The sequence below is a fragment of the Mercenaria mercenaria genome, chromosome 2 (assembly GCF_021730395.1).
Source record: "Mercenaria mercenaria strain notata chromosome 2, MADL_Memer_1, whole genome shotgun sequence".
NCBI classification, from domain to species: domain Eukaryota; kingdom Metazoa; phylum Mollusca; class Bivalvia; order Venerida; family Veneridae; genus Mercenaria; species Mercenaria mercenaria.
The window spans coordinates 57,290,416-57,317,649 of NC_069362.1; the positions used below are offsets into that span (position 1 = coordinate 57,290,416).

General features: G+C 34.2%; 1 protein-coding gene across 6 annotated transcripts; it reads right to left on the reverse strand.

Moving 5' to 3' along the window:
- Window positions 1-624: 624 nt before the first annotated feature.
- Window positions 625-27,234, reverse strand: LOC123562211 (retinoid-inducible serine carboxypeptidase-like). Of its 6 annotated transcripts, XM_053536666.1 has the most exons (12): window positions 27,094-27,234; window positions 25,509-25,598; window positions 24,849-25,007; window positions 23,980-24,054; window positions 22,405-22,515; window positions 19,777-19,975; window positions 18,027-18,146; window positions 16,691-16,753; window positions 12,320-12,397; window positions 9,007-9,161; window positions 6,643-6,698; window positions 625-1,401 (listed from the first exon to the last, which is right to left on the reverse strand). In XM_053536666.1, exons 1-11 carry the CDS (start codon window positions 27,163-27,165, stop codon window positions 6,690-6,692), a joined length of 1,131 nt encoding a protein of 376 aa, XP_053392641.1. In that variant the 5' UTR covers window positions 27,166-27,234; the 3' UTR covers window positions 625-1,401; window positions 6,643-6,689. The 6 variants fall into 6 exon arrangements, with proteins under 6 accessions (XP_053392641.1, XP_053392638.1, XP_053392640.1 ...); XM_053536663.1 differs by lacking the exon at window positions 6,643-6,698; XM_053536665.1 differs by lacking the exons at window positions 625-1,401; window positions 6,643-6,698 and adding an exon at window positions 3,347-3,388.

Sequence of the window (27,234 nt, forward strand, 5' to 3'; positions counted from 1 at the left end):
CTTAAGACTGCAAACATTGAATTATTGCCCCTTATTTTATACAAATGCACCAGTGGGGGCACACCCTGAACATGTCTTTTGTTTGTGCATTTAAGCTTATAGTTGCATGTCTTTTGTTTGTGCATTTAAGCTTATAGTTGCCACTGGTAACCTTTATGGTTGACACCTCCAAGAGACTGTAAGTAAATATAGTGGAAGAATAGTGTAAGATACAGATGCTCTAATAGCCAGCCAAAGCTTCCCTGGTTATTAAGCATGGCAGTTGTTGAACATCCATACACAGTTGTATCCAAATAGTAATTTTAGTTGAGGTCGACGGAATGTGACTTGAACTCGTGACATCTTGTAAAGTCTGATACTAGACCAGTTTGGACCCATTATATTAAGAGTTATGAATCTTGTCATAAGTGAAAATTTTAACTTGTCCAACTACTGAGTATCGCTATAAAATCTAGGTACAGTTCGGTAAACAGTCCGAGACCAGTATCTTCAAGGTTATTACATGTCTGTTCAATTACTCCAGTACTTTTGATAAGATCTTACGACTTCTGCAGAATGTAATTGTCTGTAATATCAAAATTCAGTGATCATCTGGTGAATTTCCAAAAATAACAGAAAATTCAGTAAAAACAAAAATTTATTATATATTACTGAAATTGATGTAGAAGTTAATGATATAATCACAATGCAGTTTGTATATAATATATCTATTGAAATGTAAGTACAACTGTCATTTTGTATAAAAATAACTATTTAAAAGCTAATATAACCTAGAAATATCACTGTGTACACAACATAAAAATATTCTATGCAATAATAAACATAACTTGTCCACACAAGAAGTATTATATATTGATATTAACCTTTACCCTGCTAAATTTCTAAAATGGATCGGTCCATTAACCAATTTGGGCAATATCCTTTATTATTCAAAGGGGTGTTCACTGAAAATTTACTGACTGAATAGCAAACAGTGCAGACCTGATCTTGGTCTGCACTGGTTGCAAAGGCAGAATCACTTGCCACCAGCAGGCTAAAGGTTAAAGGTAGCAATTGCCTTGCAGTAATGAGTGAAAGTTAAAAAAAAAAAGTAATTCATTAAATTAATCATAAATCAAATTAGATGTTCAGGCATTAGTGTTACAAATCCTTAAATTCGATTGAAGCAGCAGTTTAGAAATATTAAACTCTGTTTATTGAAACATTCTTAAACTGAAAATGGTTATCTTATGAAGAATATAATTATGGAATAATATTAATCTTCATCCACAACAGCATACTTGGATAGACTTAACATTCCATCATTGCAAGAAACCAGAAGTATAAGTCTTTCATTTATGGTTTTCCTTGTACAATCATCTCGAGCATCTTGAGTGCTGTCTCACCATTATCTGATGGCACCTGAAAACATATAGAAGGAATGTTATGTCTCACTGTTATCTGATGGCACCTTAAACACAGAAAGAGTGTTATGGCTAACCTTTATCTGATGGCACCTGAAAACAAAGGAATGTTGTGTTTCACCATTATCTGATGGCACCTTAAAACATATATAGAAGGAATGTTATGTCTCACCATTATCTGATGGCACCTTAAAACATATAGAAGGAATGTTATGTCTCACTGTTATCTGATGGTACCTTAAAACATAGAAAGAATGTTATGGCTAACCTTTATCTGATGGCACCTGAAAGCATAGAAGGAATGTTATGGCTAACCTTTATCTGATGGCACCTGAAAACATGTAGAAGGAATGTTATGGCTAACCTTTATCTGATGGCACCTGAAAACATAGAAGGAATGTTATGTCTCACCAGGCCCTTCCCCAGCCGCAGAAGGCGCCGCGCTACCGCGGCGCTTAAACACGAAATACAGCTTCCCGCAGCGCTTAAATATCCCGCGCGGTGCCTCAATTATTAGCGCGGCGTCTTAAATCAGTAAGCGATTTCATCCCCGTGAGATACCTCATGTGTAGTGTATATGTAATTTCCCTGTTGACATGCCTCGACGATTTTTTTTGATCAGCAAATTGCGTCACGGCGAGTGCACACAGGTAATGAGAATCAATGAAGTGTTAAAACTAATTGATAAATAGTATGGATCCTGTGAAATGTCAAAAAGGGGTGCGTAAGCGGCCAGCTGATTACTAAGCACGTGAAAAGTGCCCTAGATTTCTTTGTGCAAATTTAAATTAGACCGTTGTTTAGTATAATAACAAGTATATATCAATGCAGTTTGATTCTACTGTAATTTAAACTAGAAAATGCACAAATTTTAATGAATATCGAAAGTAAAAGTACGTTTAGAATGTCCGTTCACGAGTCTTATTACTCCCGATGTCGTATGCAATTTTTCCATATTTCCTTCAAAAAAAGCTGACAGTCGGTGTATTTTTTAAGGATGAGAAACATCAAAATTTGAGGAACTATCTCTAGTTTACCCTAGTACGTCATGTAACTGAGTAAAAACTACTTTCAGACAACATTCCGAAAGTGTACCGGTATCCGGATAGTATATATTGGATATGCGTTTTAGTAAACTTTAACCTGACTGTAATAGTACTTTTCTGTTAATGAAATATTGATGAAAGACCTGATCAATACAACATGACTTGTGATAATTATTAGTTTACAATGTGACCTGAAACAGGCCTTAAACTACGTTGTTTACAACATGATCTTGGTTTCAAGATTAAGCTAATATATTAAGGCCCTCCACTATTTCATATTCATATGAATAAGTTGACATTCTTGGTGACATTTTTTAAGAGAAAGGCTTGAATGGTTAAACCTAAACTATAAAGTAAGTAAGAAGGCTTTGTAAACTTTGTTACTGGTTTTGGGAAGATTTACCCCTTAAATTTATTCTGTGACATTTCCTTTAAGTGTGCAATAAAGATAAATGGAATACATATTAACTATAGACATCTAGAAATGCAACTACTGCTATGATAACTTTCAGGTCGAAAAGAGCACACTGCCCCTTTCGGACAGCACTCTGTCCCATTTTGGCAGCACCCTGCCCTTTTTGAGCTCTAGAAATAACACTATATGATATATTGATGGTTATATCATTATGTGAAAATGTAGAAGTAATGAAATACATGTTGTTGTGTTTTTTTGCATATGGTATACTTAAAAAAGCACCATTTGGGTTCGATTTTTTTAAAAAAATCAAACACGAGAGGGGGTACCCCTCCCGCACCCACCCCTTATCCTGCCACACAAACTTTACCCCAGCGCCTTAAAAAATTTCTGGGGAAGGGCCTGCTCACCATTATCTGATGGCAACTGAAAACATATAGAAGGAATGTTATGGCTAACCTTTATCTGATTGCACCTGAAAACAGATAGAAGGAATGTTATGTCTCACCATTATCTGATGGCACCTGAAAAAAGATAGAAGGAATGTTATGTCTCACTGTTATCTGATAGCACCTTAAAACATAGAAAGAATGTTATGGCTAACCTTTATCTGATGGCACAAGAAAACAGAAGGAATGTTATGGCTAACCTTTATCTGATGGCACCTGAAACAGATAGAAGGAATGTTATGTCTCACTGTTACCTGATGGCACCTTAAAACATATATAAGGAATGTTATGGCTAACCTTTATCTGATGGCAACTGAAAACAAATAGAAGGAATGTTACAGCACTGTTATCTGATAGCACCTGAGAACACATATCACCATTATCTGATGGCACCTGACAACACATAGAAGGAATGCTGTACTGTATCTCTGTTATTTGATGGCACATGAAAACAGAAGGAATGAATATTGTCTCATTGATATCCAATGGCGTCTGGAAACAGATTAGGGAATGCTATATCACATTTATCTGATGGCACCTGAAAAGTGATGAAAGGAATGTTATATCGCCATTATCGGTTGGCACCTGAAAACAAATAAAAGGAATGCTGCATCACTGTTATCTGAAGGAACTTAAAAACATAAAAGGAATGCTATTTTGCTGTTACTTAATTTATCTGGCAGAACGAATGCTGTACTCTATTTCTGTTATCTGATAGCACCTGAAAACAGGAAGAACTGGAACTGTCACAGGAGTGACTTATACCCCCACAATACGGTCTTGTCACAGAAGAATGGCAACCATAAGAAATTTTAAAAATACTTAGAATAATCTAAAACGTAGATAAAAATTAATACTTAGACATTTTTTACTCGTCTTTGGAGTACTTCATCCTGGGCTTTCGCAGCACATATAAGTAATACTAGTATATGTGCCCAGGATGAGGGATGAGTAAATATAAAAATCTCTAATATTAGAGATACACTAAATGTAAATACAAAAAAAATGTCTTACTGACGCCTGTTACCACAGAAAAATGTATTTGTATTTGTTAATAACAAAAAAGTTAGAAAAATACCTAAAATCCCCTAAAAAAAGTTGCTATATAAGGTCAAATGACACTATACAATATATATAAAAAAAAAAAAATTAGGGCCAAAAATATTTTTGGTTTTGATACCTAAAAATGTTGAAAATTGACAAGAGGAGATATTTACATCAGCACCAGATAAAAATTAATACTTAAAACATTTTTTTACTCGTCTTTGGAGTACTTCATCCTGGGCTTCCGCAGCACATATAAGTAATACTAGTATATGTGCCCAGGATGAGGGATGAGTAAATATAAAAATCTCTAATATTAGAGATACACTAAATGTAAATACAAAAAAAATGTCTTACTGACGCATGTTACCACAGAAAAATGTATTTGTATTTGTTAGTAACAAAAAAGTTAGAAAAATACCTAAAATCCCCTAAAAAAAGTTGCTATATAAGGTCAAATAACACTATACAATATATATAAAAAAAATTAGGGCCAAAAATATTTTTGGTTTTGATACCTAAAAATGTTGAAAATCAGCACCAGGTAAAAATACCCGGTTGAAAAAAGAATGCTGCAAGCGCTATGATGCCTTAAATTTGAAAAAACCCAAAATCTAAAAATTGACTAATTCTTGGAATTTAAGGGGAAGTAACTCAGTACAAAAGTTAAAAAAAGGTTACTTCCCTTTGACTCTAAGCCAACCGGAATGATATAGTGAAAATGCATCAAAATTAACCTTAAATTCTAAGTAAAAGGGGGCATAATTCATTAAAAAAATTGGTGTCAGAGTTATGCACCTTGTGTCACATGATGTGGGTGATAAGGTGGAACACCTATTTCAAGTTTGAATCAAATCCATTTAGTAATAACTGAGATATAGTGAAAATGCATCAAGATCAACCTTAAATTCTAAGTAAAAGGGGGCATAATTCATGAAAAAATGGAATAGTCTCACTGATATCTGATGGCATCTGAAAACAGATGATAAAAATGCTCTACTGTCTCGCCATCATCTGGTTACAGATGAAAGGAATGGTACACTGAGAGACAGAATAAATGCAATACTATTTGACAGATAGAAGGAATTCAATACTATCTGACAGATAGAAGGAGTGCAATACTGTTTCACCATCATCTGATGGCACCTGAAAACAGATAAAAGGAATGCTATAATGACAGACAGAAGGAATGCAACACTATATGACAAACAGAAGGAATGATATGCCTCATTATTATCTGGTAGCACCTGAAAACAAATGAAAGGAATGCTGTGTCTCACCATTATCAGGTAGCACCTGAAAACATGAAAGGAATGCTATATCTCACCATTATCTGGTAGCACCTGAAAAACATGAAAGAAATGCTATGTCTCACCATTATCTGGTAGCACCTGAAAACAGATGAAAGGAATGCTATGCCTCGCCATTATCTGGTAGCACCTGAAAACAGATGAAAGGAATGCTATGCCTCACCATTATCTGGTAGCACCTGAAAACAGATGAAAGAAATGCTATGCCTCACCATTATCTGAACAGATGAAAGGAATGCTATGTCTCACCATTATCTGGTGGCACCTGAAAACAGATGAAAGAAATGCTATGTCTCACCATTATCTGGTGGCACCTGAAAACAGATGAAAGGAATGCTATGTCTCACCATTATCTGAACAGATGAAAGGAATGCTATGTCTCACCATTATCTGGTAGCACCTGAAAACAGATGAAAGAAATGCTATGCCTCACCATTATCTGGTGGCACCTGAAAACATATGAAAAGAATGCTATGTCTCACCATTATCTGGTGGCACCTGAAAACATATGAAAGGAATGCTAACTTAACAGATGTAAGGAATTCAATACTGTCTTGCAGATATCTGGTGGCACCTGAAAATAGAAGGTATGTTCTAGTGGCACCTGGAAACAGATGATAGGAATACGACACTGATAGATAACAGGAATGCAATACTATTTGACAGATAGAAGGAATGCTATACTGTTTTACCATCACCTGGTTGCATCTAATAACAGATGAATGGAAAACAGATCAAAGGATTGCTTCACTGACAGATGGAAGTAATGCTATATCTGGTGGCACCTTAAAACAGATGAAAGAGATGCTTCACTGACAGATGGAAGTAATGCTATATCTGGTGGCACTTTAAAACAGATGAAAGAGATGCTTCACTGACAGATGGAAGTAATGCTATATCTGGTGGCACCTTAAAACAGATGAAAGAGATGCTTCACTGACAGATAGAAGGAATGCTATACTGTCCCATCTTTACCTGTTAGCACCTGAAAGTACATGAATGCTAGATTGTCCATAATTATCTTACAGCAGCTGAAACAGATACAGTAAACATTGTATCAAGATATTACATAAGGGACCAAAACATAGTCTCAGAACAGAATAGTCTCTTAATTTAAAACAAGATGCCCAAATCGCTCACACTCGCCTGAAGAGGACCTTGCCCATCTAACCTTGCTTCTAACTAGGTTTGGTGAAAATCCTTCAAGCAATTTATGAACAAAAAAGGATTTTTTCAGTATTTTGCTTTGACACACCAAAAATGCATAATCATCAGATAAACTTCATGATAAGAAATTGTTTAAGTAGTTTCTAATTTAAGTTATAGTGTTCCATAGAAAGGGACCAAGTAGACTATTACAATGATACTGAAGACCAGGTATGACCATCAAGAGGTTAATGAGAAGAAGTTATTTTGAGGCATTTCTACTTTTACCTTCAAGTGGCCCCTAGAAGGGGTCCTTGTTATGAAGCTATAGACCAACTGGCAAGTCTGATGAAGTTCCATCCAGTGGTTCATGGGAATAAGTTGTTTTAAGGTATTTCTATTCTTAGCTCTAGTAGCCCCCAAATGGGGCCAATCACCTCCATTTTAACTGAGCTTATAATGATGCTAAAGACCAAGTTTGATGAAGATCCATTGAGCGGTTCATGAGAAAAAGTGGTTTAAAGGTATTTCTATTTTTAGCCCTAGCAGCCCCTTAAAGGGGCCGACTGCCCCCAACTGAACAAATTTTGGTGAGAATTTTATAATGATGCAGACCAAGTTTGATAAAGATCCATCTAGATAGAGAGGATCATATGATATTACAGACCAAGTTTGATGGAGATTCGTCTAGCAGTTAATGAGAAGTTTAAAAGTATTTTTAATATTAGCTCTAGTGATCCCTAAAAAGGGCCAAGTGGCCCCATTTGTTCAAAATTGGGAGAGGACCATATATTTAAGGTCACAGTGACCTAGAGACTGAAAATGTATTTTGGACTGCAAGTCATAAAGTTTATAAGCTATGGCTATCAAACGTAATACAATAACTTAATATTTAAATAAATAACACAAGAGGAAAGATCCTTTCAGTTCTAGAATCAGTGGTTAAAAGGTCACTGTCAAAGAGACCACTGAATTTCTGATGATTCTTTTGTTTCTGGGCTCTAAATCACAAAGCATAATAGCTACAGCTTCAAACTTTACAGTAAGACTATGCACCACTTGAGGAGGATCTCTCTAGTTTTAAGGGTCAGTAGGTAAAGGTCACAGGACTCGGATTTCAGGACTTGAGTCAAAAAGGCTTTCAAACTTAATACAATGACTAAGTACCTGTAGAGGAAGATCCTTAATAATTTTGGGGACAGTGGCTCAAAGTTCAATGTGACATAGATACATGATTTAATTTTTTTTTTTTTTTTTCTTTTTTTGGTTTTGAGGCTCTAAGTCACAAAGTAAAACAGCTGTACCTTTCAAACTTTACATATGACGAAACACCACTTGAAAAGGATCCCTGTTGTTTTTGAGGTCAAAGGTCACGGTCTTCATGACCTTTAAACTGAAAATGCTTTCAGGACTGTAAGTCAAAAAGTTTAATAGCACTGTCTTTTTTTTCATATTTTTTGCATGACCAAGTAAAGAGATGAAAATCCCTAGCAATTTTAGGATCAGTTGGTTAAAAGGTCCAGGTCATATTGACCAAACTTAATTTCTGCTTTTTTTTTTATTTCTGAGCTCTGAAGCAGAAAGTGTAAAAGTTATGGCTTTCAAACTTTACACCTTGACGGTCATAGTGATATATCCCACCCTTTCTTTTTTCTGAACTCTCAGCTGTGTTTAGCTTCTTCATATTATATCTTAGTATCCCTCATCTACGTCATCCTACCAGCCAACCCCAATACCTCCTTACCACACCTGATAGCCTGCCTCTCTACCCCGGTAATTTTGTTTTCAGTTTTGTTAATTCAGTCACTTGTTTCTCATTCAGTCACTTGTCACTCATTCAGTTACTTGTCACTCATTAGCTACTTGTATCCAAGTATCTTCTTCCCCAGCAATTACTGTGAAATCATTTAATTTCGTGGGCATGAATTTTTGTGGTTTTGACCAAAACGGCTATTTCATGGGGATATGAATTTGTGAATTTTATCTTTTGAAGATTAAATGAATGGGAATTTTATTTGTATGTTGGGACTTAATTTCTTGGATTGACGCAACCAAGAAATCTACAAAAATTAGTCCCCCCACGAAAATTAATGATTTCACAGTACCCCACACACCTCCATAGCAATTGCTGATGTCCCTTGTTTCTCTATTAAGTTGAAATATATCAGTATTAACAAAAGTAGAAGTTTATACCATATGACCAGCATTGAGAATCCAGTAAAATGAGAAATTCTTTGCTTTTTTCACAAAGCCAGATGTTAACTTCGTTACTGGATCAAGTATAGGTTTATGCTCTGCATCTCGGAACAAATCAGCAACAGTAAGTCTGGACATCCATTCCTCAGTACCTGAAATATAGTGGCATCTTGTTATAACAGATTATGTCAAAGTTATATGTAAACTGTAACTCAAAACAAATCTGTCCGCTCAGCTCAATAAAGAGAGCCTCCACCTATGATTCATGTGGAAAATTTGGCAGTTACTTGCAGAGAACATGTTTGTACTGGTACAGAATCCAGGAACACTGGTTTTGTTAACTGCCCACCTTTACAAAACTGAAATACTGTTGAAAGACGCCGTAAAACCCAAAACAACCAAACAAATTCAAAACAAAGCAAGTTGGCAAAGCTTTCAAGTTCAAATAGTTACAAACAAACACAAAAATTGAGAGAAATTCCTACATGGATAGTTCAATCATTAGAGTAAAACGTCTGTAGAGAGCCTGTGAGTTTTATCACTCAATGAGTGGAAGACACAAGACATTATTATCAGACACAAGACATCATTCTCAACCAATACAACATTCTCAGACATAAAACACCATTCTCAGACTCGATACATCATTCTTATTTATTTATTTATTTGGGTTTTACGGCGCACTAACACAGTATAGGTTATATGGCGCCAAACAGGACTACAAATTTTGGTTTCACATCTCATTTACATCGAAATAAAAACATGAGGTATGGAAACACACAACAGATCATTCTCAGGTACGTACATCATTCTCAGTTACAGTATATAACTCTCAGACACAAAACATCATTCTAAAACACAATACATCATTCTTAGACAAAATACATCATTCTCTGATACGATACATTATTCTCTGACTGGATAGATCATTCTCAGATACAATACATCATTCTCAGATACATTACATCATTCTCTAATACAATACATCACTCTCTGATATAATACATCATTCTCTGACTGGATAGATCATTCTCAGATACAATACACCATTCTCAGATATATTACATCATTCTCAGATATATTACATCATTCTCTGATTGGATAGATCATTCTCAGATACAATACATCATTCTCAGATACATTACATCATTCTCTAATACAATACATCATTCTCTGACTGGATAGATCATTCTCAGATACAATGCATCATTCTCAGATACAATACACCATTCTCAGATATATTACATCATTCTCAGATATATTACATCATTCTCTGATTGGATAGATCATTCTCAGATACAATACATCATTCTCAGATACATTACATCATTCTCTAATACAATACATCATTCTCTGACTGGATAGATCATTCTCTGATACAATACATCATTCTCAAATACATTACATCATTCTCTAATACATTACATCATTATCTGATATAATACATCATTCTCTGACTGGATAGATCATTCTCTGATATATTACATCATTCTCTGATACATTACATCATTCTCTGACTGGATAGATCATTCTCAGATACAATACATCATTCTCAGATACATTACATCATTCTCTGATACAATACATCATTCTCAGATACAGTACATCATTCTCAGATACAATACATCATTCTCTGACTGGATAGATCATTCTCTGATATATTACATCATTCTCTGATACATTACATCATTCTCTAATACAATACATCATTCTCTGACTGGATAGATCTTTCTCAAATACAATACATCATTCTCAGATACAATACATCATTCTCTGATACAATACATCAATCTCTGATATATTACATCATTCTCTGATATAATACATCATTCTCTGACTGGATAGATCTTTCTCGGATACAATACATTATTCTCAGATACATTACTTCATTCTCTGATATATTACATCATTCTCTGATATAATACATCATTCTCTGATACAATACATCATTCTCTGACTGGGTAGATCATTCTCTGATACAATACATCATTCTCAGATACATTACATCATTCTCTAATACAATACATCATTCTCTGATACAATACATCATTCTCTGATTGGATAGATCATTCTCGGATACAATGCATCATTCTCAGATACATTACATCATTCTCTGATATAATACATCATTCTCAGATACAATACATCATTCTCTGACTGGATAGATCATTCTCTGATGCATTACATCATTCTCTAATACAATACATCATTCTCTGACTAGATAGATCATTCTCAGATACAATACATCATTCTCAGATACATTACTTCATTCTCTGATATAATACATCATTCCCTGACAGGATACATCATTCTCAGATACATTACTTCATTCTCAGATACATTACATCATTCTCTAATACAATACATCATTCTCTGACTGGATAGATCATTCTCAGATACAATACATCATTCTCAGATACATTACATCATTCTCTGATACAATACATCATTCTCTGACTGGACAGATCATTCTCAGATAAAATACATCATTCTCAGATATTTCACATCATTCTCAGATACAATACATCATTCTCAGATACATTACATCATTCTCTGATACAATACATCATTCTCTGACTGGATAGATCATTCTCTGATACAATACATCATTCTCAGATACATTACATCATTCTATAATACAATACATCATTCTCTGATACAATACATCATTCTCTGATTGGATAGATCATTCTCAGATACAATACATCATTCTCAGATACATTACATCATTCTCTAATACATTACATCATTCTCTGATACATTACATCATTCTCAGATATATTACATCATTTTCTTATACAATACACCATTCTCTGATACATTACATCATTCTCTGACTGGATACATCATTCTCTGATATAATACATCATTCTCTGACTGGATAGATCATTCTCAGATACAATACATCATTCTCAGATACATTACATTACATCACATTACATCATTCTCAGACTCAATACATAATTCTAAGACATACAACATTATCACCCAACAGACCATTCTCAGATACAGTAAATCATGCACGAACTAGATTGATCATTCTCAGACACTACAAGCTGAAAATCTTTTATATGAAAATACATGTATAACATGTGGTAATGTGTTGTTATCTTTTTCTTTTGTTCAACTTTAAAATATCCTTTCCTTCAGTAACAGAATGATGAGAACAAAACCGAAGGTGTATCAAATATCTATCAATTCTCTATACAAAAGTGTTGATTTTGTTCATGTAATGCATTGTTTGAAACAAGAATGTTTTGGAAACAGCATGTAAATTGTACCTTAAAATCAGATTTCTGAGTTCACTCACCTATAGTATCAACAATGAGATCCAACTGCCCAGAATATACAACCACTTCTAACTCTGTATTCTGTATAAGGTCATCAACTAAAGGGATACATCATGTTTTAGTAATTTGACAAATATATAATGCCATGTAATCTCATTTTTGAAATATATTTTAAGTAGCAATCATCACATAACTTTAACTAAAAATCAATGTTTTTTTCTTGTTGTTGTTCATCCTAGTCGTGATTATTTTTCCTCTAATTCAATGAAATGGTCCTGAATCACTGACCTGTCCAAGTTCCCCTGGTGTCAGTGGTAAGAAATGCCCCATGTTTCTATGCCTCACAAGCTTTTTCTTGAACATAAACACTACAGCTTTAATGGATCCCCTTTTATGAAATATCTGTAAGTCCAACATTTTACAGTGTTTTTAGAAGCAGCCCTGTTAAATGTTGATATTTTATATCCTTTCATAAAAGTCATAGTATTTGTTTATGCTTGGACCATAAATAGTGAAGATACCCATACGGCATACTACACATCATCATAGAAAAACATGAAACAGTTGTGTTCCTGTGGATTGGGGTATAACCAATAATAAAAAAAAAACACATTTTTCTGACCATTACTTTCAATCAAATAACTAGTATCTGTTCCTTTATATGTTCAGCTTACATTGGTTCTTAAGCAAATGATTATTCATTTCTTTATTTGCAAATTAGTGCAGTTTTTAGCTCACCTGTCGCGTAGTGGCAAGGTGAGCTTTTGTGATCGCATTTCGTCCGTCGTCCGTTCATAATTTCTTGTAGATTGGGACTACATTTTGCAATCAATTTTAATCAAACTCGCACACAACTTGTATTGGCATAATATCTCAGTTCCTTTCAAAAACTGGCCAGATCCCATCATGGGTCCCCTTAAAGGGCCAAAATTTGCTTTTTGGCTTGTAGACATGATAGAGACCACATTTTGCTATTGATTTAAATCAAACTAGCACACAACTTGTATTGGCATAATATCTCGGTTCCTTTCGAAACATAATGGGTTCCATAGTTATGGCCCCTTAAAGGGCCAAATATTGCTATTTTAGCTTTTGCAACCATACTGAGACTTCATTTATGGTTTGATTTGATACAAACTTGCAAAATATCTTTAGCAACAATACATCTTGGATTCCAAGATGAATCCATCAGATACGATAATAGGTTCTGGAGTTATGGCCCCTGACCGACCCCTGAAAGAGCAAAAATTTGTTTTCTTTTAACCTTGAAAACATGATAGAAGTGACATTTTACATTTGATTTTAACCACACTTACATACAACTTAAGTCACAATAAGATCTTGGTTTCTTTTGAAAATCTGGCTAGATTCCATCATGGATTCTAGAGCTACTGCCCCTGAATGGGGCAAAATTTTCTGTTTTCAAATTGGCCCTTTCAGCTATATAGAGGTTTTATTTACACTTTGATTTGATACAAACTTGCACAGAATACCAGTATTTAACTTGATGATCTAAGGCTTAGTTCGAAACTGGGTCATGTGGGGTAAAAAACTAGGTCATTGGGTCAAATCAAAGGAAAAGCTTGTTAACACGTTAGAGGCCAAATTTAAGATCCTATCTTCATGAAACTTGGTCAGAATGTTTATTTTGATGATTCCTAGGCAAAGTTTGAAACTTGGTCATATGGGCTCAAAAACTAGGTCACACGGTCAAATCAAAGGAAAAGGTTTTTAACACCCTAGAGGCCATATTTATGACCCTATCTTTTGGAACTTGCTAAGAAACTGGGTCACATGGAGTCAAAAACTAGGTCACCACTCAAATCATAGGAAAAGCTTGTTAACACTCTAGAGGCTACATTTATGACCCTATCTGCATGGAAGTTGGTCAGAATGTTTGATGATTTCAAGGCCAAGTTAACAGGTGAGGATATAGGTATGATATTGTTTGCATGTAGTGATCAGATTTACCACATTGTAACTTGTCAACTTCCCACAGTTTAAGGAGGTAGGTTACCTTGATATTTGTAAGTGCGCATGTCCAACCGGAAGCTAACGTGACGATTTACGACGACGTTTACGACAAACTAAATGTGTTTGTATATCCATTCTTCTGGAAATAAAACTTGAACCTGCCTCCGGTCTTATGTTTAATGGTTTAATAATGCAGAAATAATGAATGAATTGCCGCAGAAACGCTTCAAAACATTGTTGCCTTAAAATGACGTCATTGACGTCATGACGTTACGTGTCAGTTACCGCGCAAAATTAATAACTTTTATTTTGAAAGTACGTTATTCTGTGCTTTTTCTTTATTTGAACTATTTTTAAACAGCCATTATTTGCTGAAATACTTTTTATTAGTCATTTGCTCTGAAAAATTATCAATATTTTGCTTCTTTTATGTAATTATATTGAAATGTTATGCGGAATGTAAGAAAATGGATGATGGTAACTGATGTGATTGGGAATATAGTTGGCTGAAAGGTAACTTATTACGGTCATTTACAAATAAAAATTGGGCAGTTTGATTTGTTATACCTATTTCCCAGTATCCGTTGATAATTTGTTACTTAAATACTAAAACTAAACTCTAAAATTGTTCAGATTTCAGTATAAAATTGTGGTGTCTTGAATTAAACTGATGTTACCATGGAAACGAAGCCCGTGACCTATATGTCTAATTGTAAAATTCAAAAGCGTTGACACTGGTCTATTTAAGGAACACAGCTTCGGTTTTTTATTTTCATTTCAACAATATCCATGAGAATAGTAGCAAATTTGTTAAATTAACTGCAATTCATACGAAAATATTACTAACGTTAGAAATAAGATGTTTTAAAGCTACATTAAGAAGAAAGATAATTTTATTTAATATTTTTTTTATAAGAAATTACGATAAAAAGCAACATATAAGCTATTTTAAACATCTCTGTTGCCATGGTTACTCTAATCTTTAAGAAAAACATAGTACTATGTAAAGTTCTTGGTATTTTGCTAATCATATTACCCAAATATTCCATGTTGGTCAATAACAGAATGGCACTGAAGCCGTCGAAAAACCCGTTTTCATACATAATTGTTGAAAAATGAGAGAAAATGCGTTACCATGGAAACACGAGCCCCGCGACATATACATTTTAAGCTTTTATTAGAAAGCTAATGCGCATACTAGTAAAACTATTAATTATGCAGACTTCTACGGATAACAATGAAACCAAAATACACTGAAAAGTGTTAAATATCCGTATTTTCCTTCTTCTTTCTATATAAAATACCTTAAGAGGGTCATGTACTTCAAACCTGGATAAAAATTGTACTTGAAGGGACTGAGATAAACGGAACTGAGATTGTAGCAGTTAAAACATTAAATTACACGAAATACAAAAAATCACTGCGGTTCAACTAATTCGAATTTACCCTGGTAACAAGGTAACCTACCTCCTTAAGCGGGTCTTTTGGAGGCACTCAATATTAATGGTTTGAAAATAATGTTTACCATGGCTTAAAGCCTGGGGAACAATGAAAGAAAGCAGGTTGACTGTTACATTGATGCTAATCACAAGAAGGGCTGTTTTATTATTTGTAATTTTGGATGTTGTGATACATCTGTAAACATGACATTGCCAACAAAATTGCCAAGTGAACTTAAATAAGTTATAATCATAGTAAATATAGACAAATTAACGCATCATCTGGCACAATCCCTCTTTTTCTTGTTTATTTAAATGAACACAAAAAAAAAGAGGGATTCTTCAGTGGAAAACTAATTCATTTACACATATTTAGTATTATTGTACAATATATCTAGAATGTGGCCAAAATTTGCAGAACTGTAACTCCCTACATGATTAGAAATGGGTTTCCTTTTCTTGATGCCAAATGAAAACTCTCCAACACTTAATTGTCTAACAGCAAAATCAATATGAAATACCTTTATTTTTTTTTGACAAAATAAACTAATAAATGAACATTGTACATAGGTTTTTACAATTATTTATGCCAGGTGTTCACTTCTTTACAGGTACATATAGTAAAGAAAGCTTGTGAGAAACACTGATTGCTTACCAACAAAGATATTAGAGTCAAGGAGAAGGCATTATCTCATTAACCTAATATTATTGGTCTGATTGACAGCTCACATCTAGGCATTGAAGACACTGTTTGTTGTAATTCTTACCAGCAGTTTAGAAGAGCTACTGTTTAATGACATCTGCTATTCTATCAGCAGTCATTAGAACAGTTAACTTCCATTTCATTTCCGTCTGAGATACAATTTTCATAAGGAATTTTAATTGGAATGGCATGTTTGTACTTCACACAAGTTGTTACTATTCAAGTACCTCAGGCAGAGAATCAGAATAGTTAATAATACTGAGAAAATTATTTACCAATATCCACCACAGGTTTCATAAAATCTCCACTCTGTGTTGCAAACACTTCACCTGACTGGGCTGAAAAAAAAAGAATATTACTTATAACCTAAACAGATTGTCTTCTAAACTGAATTAAATTTATTCTCTAAATTTGCACTAAAATTGATAACCTAGCTTAGACTGGCAAAGACCTCTAAAATGTGCAGTAAGGGATCTTTATCCCACCATTTTATATATGTAAATATGAACATGGATTATTAATCGTGCATTCCTCTGGAATAACTTTTCGTACTAGATGCACTCTAAAAATTCAGTAAAGATAATTTCTTACCAGAAATTTCATGTTGAAAGGTGTAACTGCTATAATGTATAGGAGGAAAGATTACCCAAACAAAATGTTAAGCAATTAAAGTAGCATATCTACAAAAATTTTAAGTAACATATCAAGACAAAATGTTTGTTGCTGATGGATGAGGCAAGATTTTAGGGGAGCATAAACAATTTACAAAAATCTGGAGACATGCTCTTTTCCAGATTTAAAGACACCTATCCAGCTTTTCAAACTGTACCAGTACTAAATATAAAGGCTTTTCTGATGATTGAAGTGCACAACTTCCCTGTATGACAGCTTTTCTTTGTTAAAATTTCAAATTATTGTATTTTCTTGTAAATAGCAGTCCTTGGTATAAAACCATATACATTGTATGAAGAAGTCATTTCAGTTATTTATTTTAAATTTTATATTACAAGCCCTTAAAATAATTATGGAGTCAAACATTTATCTCCAAAGAAGCCTAAAAATATGATGTTCCACCAATGCCACTATCAGTTGTTAACTATTCTTTCATCGTACATGAACACCTGTCTTTAAAGAGTAAGGTAAGTTTTCAACAGTTGTTGCACATTATATCCTTTCTTCTTCAATAAAGATAATTTTGTGTTGGTTTTATTATCTAACCAACATAATTTTAGGTTATATGGCGACTTTCCAGCAATTGGTGGAGGAGAAAGACCATAGATGCCCTCAGGGAAATATTTTATCATGTAGAGGCACCTGGGCAGAACCATCAACCTTCCGTAAGCCAGCTGGACTGCTTCCTAACATGAGAGAATTCTACATCCCAACTGAAGTTTGAAACCAACAGTGGTGAGAGGCAAGTGATATGAAGATGGCAATTTTAACCACTCAGCCAATGAGGCCCCTTCTGTAAAGATGACAGAACACCATCAAGTCAGCATTCTTTTTCAATTCAACCTTTTAATGCCATTGTCATTGCATTTTACATTTGACATTTCTAGAAACTGAGTTACACTGTATATCTTGATCAATTACTCTTTAATGAAAACTCACCACCCCATTCAACACTGTCTGGAATAATTCCAAGTTTCTTCTTTATTTTGCCATTCATTAACTCAGCAAGGTCGTCTTGGTGAAGACGTGAAAGTGCCCGACTGGAAAGGCCATCCTTACCTGTGTCACAAAAAAATCAGTCAAACTAAATATGAAGCAACTTTAACAATACAAGGATTTGTAACAGAGTTACTAACGTCCCCCACCTATGGATATTTTTCACAAAACATACTGTATACAACATCTTCTAAATAATAAGGCAACATACTAACAATGTATGTAACTCAAAATTATATACAAATATCATATAATTCATGAAGATGTTATTTAGTTTGAAAATGTCTAGAAATCAATAAGTGGTGAATGCTTTCAAATCCCAGTATCTGTATTATAAAGATTTAATGTGATTCTATTTTTAAATTAGCAAGGGAAAATAAATAAAAATATAATGCTTTTTATCATATTAAAGGGAGGTAATTAATAAACAAATGAAATGCAATTACAATTATATGGTACTCAAGAAACCTGTTTTTAAATTACACTCTAGAAAATACTAATTAAAGTGTTGGTCAATGCAGAGCTGCACTACATATCAACCTAATGTATTGCCACCATAATAATGCTTTATAACTTGTGCCTTGGTTTGCATTCTGGAAGTCTACAAATGTTAACCCTTATCATGCTGGACACGATTGATTCTGCTTTTTGCAACCAGTGTATATCATGTTCAGCCGTGCAGTCTGATCAAGATCTGCACTGTTTGCCATTCAGTCAGTATCTATTTGGTAAGCACCCCTTTTAACAGTCAATGGTACTGTCCAAATTGAAAGATGGACAAGTTCATTATAAAAATTTAGCAGGGTAAGGGTTAATAGCTTATCTAATCTATCAATCATCTTACTTTTAACATAATTTCATCTTTAAATAGGTAGTTAAACTGATATAAAAACACATGTTTTGTACTTTATCATATAAAAGGGAAGTAATTTCATGTACAAACAAAATAAAGAAACTTAATTTTGGTGCCTGTGACCTTGACCTTTGCACATGACACAATGTCTTGTAATGGTGAATATTTTTGTCAAGTTATTTTAATACACACACATGCATAAAAAGTTACAGACCAGACAAAACAAAGTTCTATCTCCAAAGGTGACTTTGACCTTGAGTTAGAGGTCTGAGTCTTACATGCAGCAAATCAATTTTTTATGGTGACTGTTTGTGTCACGTTACTTGAAGATCCATCCATGCAAAGGAGGGTAACTGACTAGACCAAAAAATATTACCTGTTGTCTTTGACCTCTGTGAGCTTGACCTTTGAGACAGGATATCACACATGGTCTCACTAGGGGGAACATTTGTGCCAAGTGATTTTTTCATCTCTTGATGAATGGTAGAGTTATGAACTGGACAAGAAACTGATGCTCTAAACTTGTGACCTCCATGTGTGACTTTGACCTTGGAGCTAGGGGTCTGAGTCTTGAGCATGACACATCAACTCCTTATGGGGAGCATTTGTGCCAAGTGATTTTAAAATCCCTTGATAAATGGCATAGCTATGGACCGGACAAGAAACAGACCATGTTAACCTTTGATCTCTAAGTGTGACCTTGACCTTGGAGCTTGGGGTCTTGGTCTTGCACATGACACACCAGCTCCAGCTCGTTTCTTCCTGTCCCCACTTGAGACAGATCTTAATACACTAAAACCTCTATATAATGAAGAGACTAAAACTATATCAGACACTCACTCGCAAACATACTGCTCTTTCCTTCCTGTCCCCATTTGAGAATGTTGTAGAAGTTCACACCATTTGTTGCCAGTTCAACAACAGTCTGGGTAGATCCCCACTGACTGGTAGCCTTGTCCCACTGACCGTCAGCAATGAGTTCTGTAATCTTCTTTACAGAATTAGTAATAGAGGTATTTCCTGACTGGTCTATCAGGGACTGCAAGGATATATCAAAATTAAAGTAACAACATATATTGTATAAAAAATATAGACAATCTTTTGGTAGTTACTGGATGCTCCCAGGCAGGGCTTTGTCAAGAGATCCTATAGCTGTGCATCTCTTCTTGATAATGAAGCTTCCTATGAAGTTTGGCTTAATTCCAACCAGTAGTTGCTGAGAAATACTCTAGACAAAACTTGTACTATAGTATACTTATGTAGAATAATCAATGGGCAATAACCTTATTAACAAGAGCTGTCTGATGACTGCGTGCTCGACTATTCCAAGGCTTGACAATAAAATGGATTTATAATAGTACTGTTACAACTGTGTTACAGTAAGGGTCAAAATTATAAAACCTGCTGTAATTTACAAGTACTTACAATGGCAGAAATGTGTATGCAGTATTTACACATTAAGTACAAAAGGGGCATAGTTCTGTTAAAATATGTCCAAGGTATGCGACCTTATATACTGACCCTTAACATAGCTTTGTAATCTCAATCCAATAGTCCTAGTACTTAGGAAGAGTTGCATGCAAAACCTCAGTATGAACTAGATAGACAAAAGTTTATAATTCTGTTAAAATACAATTAAGAGTTATTGGACTTGCCTGTATGCATTGACCCCAAGACATGTGTGAAGTTTCAATACAATAGCCCCCAAGTACTTACAAAGGCAGAAAATTTTACTCTGTATTGACACATGAATTTTCTGAGTATAAAAAGGCACATAATTTGGTTAAAATACAAGTTAAACTTCTAGGACCTGGACCTGTGACTATATTTACTGACCCTAAAGACCTGGTGAAGGTTGAATTCAATGTATCAATGCATTGCAGAGATAGTTATCATAACGTATAATTTTAGTCAAATTTCTAAGTTAAAAAGGGGCAAAATGTTGCTGACAGAGTTATGTCCCTTGTCCTATATGTGCACACTGTCACTATATGCAAGTATTCCAAGTCTCAGTTGAATTTCTTTGATAGTGTTCAAGATATTAGACTTTATCAAAAACTTTAACCAATTTTTTTAAGTTAAAAAGGGGCATTACTCTAAAAATATTGCTGACAAAATATTTCTCTTGTCATACATGTGCACACTGTCACGTACTATATACAAGTATTCCAAATCTCAGTTGAATATCTTTGATAGTGTTCAAGATATTTGACATTATAAAAAACTTTAACCAATGCCGACACCAACACAGAGGCGAGTAGTTTGCTCTCCATATTCCTCGAATAGTTGAGCTAAAAAGTATCTGACCAAAACACAAGATAAAATGCGCACCTCCTCTTAATAATGAAGCTACCTATGAATTTTGCTAAATTGCTGAGAAACACATCGGACAAGAATTTGGGACGGACGGACAAAGCGCCGACTACATGCTTCCCCTTTGAGAAGCATAAAAATTTGATGAATAATAATATCTGTCATGTGTTTACGAATAGGATAGAAATATCTGTCCCAAGGGCACCTGCGCATTGGGCGGTAATGAGGCTTGCCGAATTACCGCCCATGCGCAGGTGGCCGAGGAACAGATATTTCCATCTGATTCGTAAACACATGACTGATATTTTTTCTTGCATGTCGTATACATGTTAGCATTTTATTCTGGCAGATTATTTCTCTTGCATCCCGTATTTTAAAAATAACAGGTAGAAATACTTTCTTTGTAGCAATCTTTCTTATAGTAAAGAATGAACACAAAGCACGGGAAATTAACGTCTGTAAACAGAAGTGACGTCATAATGTTTTGCGTTACGCACAATAACAAATTCGACTTTAGTTTTATCGTTTGTAGCGTAACGTTATGTTCTTACGGAAAACTAACGTATTCTGAAACTATCAAGGTACCTGCTAAACAATATTTTATCAGTGCATGAACCACAAGTTGTCATTAACAGCACGAGAGTCATCTGGCATGGGGGTGCCAGATGGGTTTTGCCGGCATGGGTAAAATCACAGGAAACGCCAGTCCGGTGTGCAAGAATCAAGGGTCATTACTCTGCTGAAAATCATTCAGCCAAAAAATGCCAACAATATGCACAATGAGGCTTGGCATTGATCACTCCTGTAAGGTTTGGTAGAAATATGCCCAATAATATAAGAGAAGTGTCCTGAACATAATAACATTTGGGGAAAACAAGGGCCATGACTTTGCTGAAAATCATCAAATGGGAAAATGCCGACCATATGCAACTAAGCTTGGCAATGACCATTCTTGTAAAATTTGGTGTAAATCCTCTTAGTAGTGTCAGAGGAGTTGTGTTGACAAACTTTGTGATATACAGATGGACGTAGACACATGGACTGTACAGACAGATGGACAGCACTAAATTAATATGTCTCCCCCTTACATGTGGGAGACATAACTATGGTAATAAAACTAGTCTGAATAATTAATACCATGTAAGAAATACTCACATTTGCATAAAGGTAGGGTGCCCAGGTTGCTGTTGAATCTATTGGTGAAATCCAGGAATCTCCCATTGCCAGTCCTTTAAAGTTACATTTTATAGCTCCAGCTTGAATATGCTGTCCAGTAAAATAATACTCACATTAAACATGGCAACATGTTCAATCAAATATTTAAAAAAAAAAAACTTTTATCATTCTATTCCTGAACAGTCTAGAAGTAAATTGTGTCAGTGTCATATCCAAACATTTGACAAACAGCATATAAAATATTTCATAAGTTGTGCAGCCGCAAAGTGAAAATGTAAGTTGTTCATGAGTGAAAGACACTTGATTCTGCATGTAAAACAATCAAATTTTCTTTTGATTTCATGTTCTTCAGTGTTTTAATTTTGTTCATTTGATATTTTCAACTAGTGAAAAATATATCTGATGTCAGATTTTACTTTTACAGTTCAGTAATTCACTGAAAAACATGTAATCAAGTGTTACATTTTCTGGAAGAATATTCCCTGGATTAGGGTTATTAGACACTTATTAAATTGCAATGGCAGAGCTGAAATGGTTATATTAGCATGACTTCACCTGTATTGCATGAGTGTGTTTAGGAGCTGAATAACCATATAAGGACCATTATTGCCATTTAATGATTATATACCTAAATACAATAAGAATTACTCAACTGCTTCAATCAGTTAATCATGTAGAATATCGACATTAACAAATTTTTTATCAACACAACACGGGGTAAAATGATGTCCAAAATGACATCACTTGTCCGTGGTGGGCCAATAACCCTAAAAATGGGTTTATTTTCCCCTAAAGAAAGTCTCATTTTCATTCTAAGACGTCCTTGGAACCCCAGTTGTGAAACATCACCATGTTGTAGGTGTCAGAATACTGTTTTAGAATATAAATAATGGCAAAATGCACCTAATGGCGAAATAAGTAGGTTGAATTCAACAACACATCAATGCAATTACTTTGTCATACAAGTCAAGAAATTATGTTTGATATCTTTTATTGATGTTATATTCATAAAATGAATTTATTTACATAATTATTGACATGTAAAAAATACAAATGAAAACATCTTGACTGCAAAATTCACACAGATCCGATAATTAAAATTCTGTGGGTAAGGGGTATCAAAGCAATAAAAATTCTGTTGGTGGTCCCCCAAAAACAACTAAAATTCTATAGGTGGTCCCCTAAAAATGGAGATCGTTCCTACTCCCCCCCCCCCCCCCACCACCCCCACCAGGCCTTTTTTCCTGGAACAGCCCTAACACAATATCAAGGATTATTATCTACATTCTCGTTGACATCCACCAAATTCTTGCTTTTTGTGATTTTTTTCCTGTGTACTGCTAAAGTTTTGACATGTAACTGTCATGTACAGTGATTTTGTTGGATAATGACATCACAGTTTCAGGCTTCTTTATTTAATAGGAATACAAAGTTGATTGTGTTAGAAAGAAAAATAAAATGTCCTATTTGCACCCTTGGAGATAATCAGAATCATGTTTAAATAAAATTAAATCATTTTCTATATAAAAGTTTCTCTTTTCTGACATAGTTTACCTGATACAAAGCTTGGCTAATAGCTGCTGTCATTTTTCCACCGTAAGATTCTGAGAAAATATAGAACGGAACCTCCTGAAAACAAAAAGATATGTGATAGAAAAATCCTGGAAACATATTTGAAGGTTTTCAGAATTTCATTACCTTGTGTAGTCATGTACAATCTTACTTATGCTAATTATTCTTACTTGTGGGTAATATGACTAATTACAGCAAAGACATCTTAAAAAATAGTGCAGTGACTGATATATAGAGGAAAACTTGTGATTCTGATTCTAAACAGTTATGTCCACAGAGGTGTATGTCTCTCGTTAAATCCTCAGATGAATGTATCAGCAACTTAAAATCCCTGTTGCATTTTTCTTGTTTGTCCGTGTCATCGTAACTTGTGGAACATTGTAAATCTTACCTTAAATTAAGGTAATGAAATTAGGCCTTTATCCTAGTTGTAACTTATTAGAAAACAGTGATATCACTCTACAGGCATTGTGTTTTTTAATGGACTTTGTTTTCAGACAGTACACATTCACTGATTTAAATTATGCAATGTTGAATTATTTCATAATCAAAAGATTCTTTTTAGCTTCTTCCATTTTATATATATGGAGTCTCTTTTGCTTATTTTACTGTAAACTTAAGTGGCATTTGACATACATGTATATTGTTAGGTGTCCATGTAAATTACATATCAAAAACTTGTTCCACATAGTTACAAAATGCTTTTTTTGAAAATCATTAAGAAACAATTTTGCATGTATAGTTTACATTTATTTACAGCTTGTAATATGACCTTTTTATTACATCAGCAGTAAGAAATACGGACATTATAATAATAACAGGAAAGCAGTAAAACATCATTCATACTGTACCTGAAATTGTGTTGATTTTATCATGAAGAAGGCATGTAATGTGACCATCATGTCTGCAGCAATACCAGCAACATCATGAGTGTACGCCTCCTTGTTATCTACGTAACTGTAACCAGTACCCACAGGATTATCCACAAACAGTAAACTTGCTGCTTGTAACTGAAATATACATTCTTACACACTTATAAACATACTGAAGTTTTTCCTAAAATACATGTACTACAAACTTCCATTGTAAAAACAGAATAATTTTCCATTGTAAATACAGAATGATCAAACTATGACATTTTCCCATAATGCACCAGAAATGAAGTTTGCTAACACTGCAGTGCTATTTCACATAAAGATATTAACAATACTTCCCTGATGAACAATGCAATACTCCACAAGACTTTCAGTAAAAGTATGCAGCTGAAAGGATGCCATTATTCCAGAAGTTACTTATCTTCCAATTTCTGTCGAACCCCTTGTGGGGACGTAGACAGTCATATACTATGATGCATGCCTGATTTAAAGTGATAATATTTCAGACCTAACAAATCTCAAGCCTTATCTGAAAACTGTAAGCAACTGAAGCTGAATCTGTCAAATATTCAATATATTCATGTTGACAGTATAATGTGGGCAAATATATCTATGACCGAAGAAGAAAACAGTTACCCATGTTGTATTCCTTGGATTTTGTTGCACATCTAAGGGTCCAATCTCCTCAAAGTTTCCAAATCCTGTACCAGAACCTCCTGGTCCACCCTGGAAACAACAAGTAGTAGCCTCAAAATGTTCACATAGTGCATGCTCATGTTATAACTAAGTCTGTGTCTATAATAGTCTGGTTCTTATTGAAACTTTTCAACAAAAAAAACTAATGCAAGTGGTTTTAATGTCTCAAAAATAAACTCTTTTTGAAATCGATGACTTGAGAGAATATATAGAGGATTGTGAAATACTAAAACAAAGTGGTTTTCCATAAAGTGTACCAAGTATCATTATGATGATTGTACAAAAGGTAAAAAGAACTTAATGTCAAATGTAGAACAGTTGCTACATAATTACAGGGTATGGTCTCTTATATGTGTTTGGTTAATAGTCATGTTTAAGCAAAGACTCGTATTTTGGCAAATGCAGTTCTGACAAGAAAGTAGTAGAGTCTTAAGACTTTATGAAATCAAAACTTCTTCTCGTATGAGAATTTTAGTGTTCACCAGCTCGAGAACATATATTGAAAATATGATTCTGCTCACACGTTAAAAATGCTATGCCAAAAATAGAATTCCTAGAAATAGACATATATGTCAGTACTCAGGTACTGCAATATACCTGATATAGAAGACGAGTTCCATTTTGTTTTGAAATGTCCAGCTTAGTTAGGCTTAAAGGTGGTCAATAATATTTGAGCAACATTTTATGACATTTCTCAGTTGTTATCTATTCTATTAGAAATTTATTTATTATAAGGAACAAAAAGACATATTATAGAGTCAGATCCCTATTGGAAATGCGTATTTTATTACTTTTTATGAAATTTTGTAATTACCTCCCTTTAATATCAGAGTATTTAAAAAAGTAGACTACTTATTTTGATTTCAATATAATTTCTAGTTTTTCATTTGCATTCGATAAATACTGGGATACTTCAATAACCTGAAACAAAAAGCAAGCATATAACTTCAGAATTCATCTGTATTCAATCTATATTGGTTGCACAACCAAGATAGGAAAATGTAGGTATAAATAATAATTTGATAGACTTGCATGGCAAAATATGTAAATCTTTCACAACTTAAATAAATAGTGCTTATATTCATATTATTCCTGGGGCAAATTATGTTTATTTGATTTACACTTATGCATTTTAAAAATACTTCCAGTGAAAATCTGACTTGTAGTAAGAACTCGGTGAACATAAACGTGTGTAAATAATCAGTTGGTTTAGAACAAATCCATTAGTTGTCCAAAACCTGATGAACCACCTTCATGAGGGAAATCATAATTTGATGACATTCACGAAAAAACATTGTTCTACTACCGTATGAGGTTTTAATGAACTCTCCAGTTGTCACTGTTGAATACTTATTTATGTCTGGAACTTTCCAATATACAGGCCAAAAACTTAAATATTGAAAAATTCACCTGCTAGCATGAGATCAACAGTAGAGAGCTTATAAAACCTTGCAAACAAAAACTGCCATTCTTTTTCAACAGTTAATTCATAGCTTGACAACATACCAAGATGGACAGAAATTACCTGTAACCACATGACAAGGGGTGCTTGATGGAATCCTCCAGGTGCTGTGGTATAATACAGCCAGTAGAACATGTGGGCACCTTCACGCACATCCACATAACTCCATTCCTGTGTTCAGCATGGTGACGTACATAACTTCAA

What these genes read in the sequence shown, in the direction of transcription:
- LOC123562211 (XM_053536667.1), bottom strand. Translation starts at nt 27,165, where the DNA reads ATGTTCTACTGGCTGTATTATACCACAGCACCTGGAGGATTCCATCAA. An exon ending in ATCCAAGGAATACAACATGG is followed by an intron (nt 25,008 to 25,508) that starts GTAACTGTTTTC and finishes TGTATATTTCAG; the next exon opens with TTACAAGCAGCAAGTTTACT. An exon ending in AGACAGTGTTGAATGGGGTG is followed by an intron (nt 16,754 to 18,026) that starts GTGAGTTTTCAT and finishes TTTTTTTTTCAG; the next exon opens with CCCAGTCAGGTGAAGTGTTT.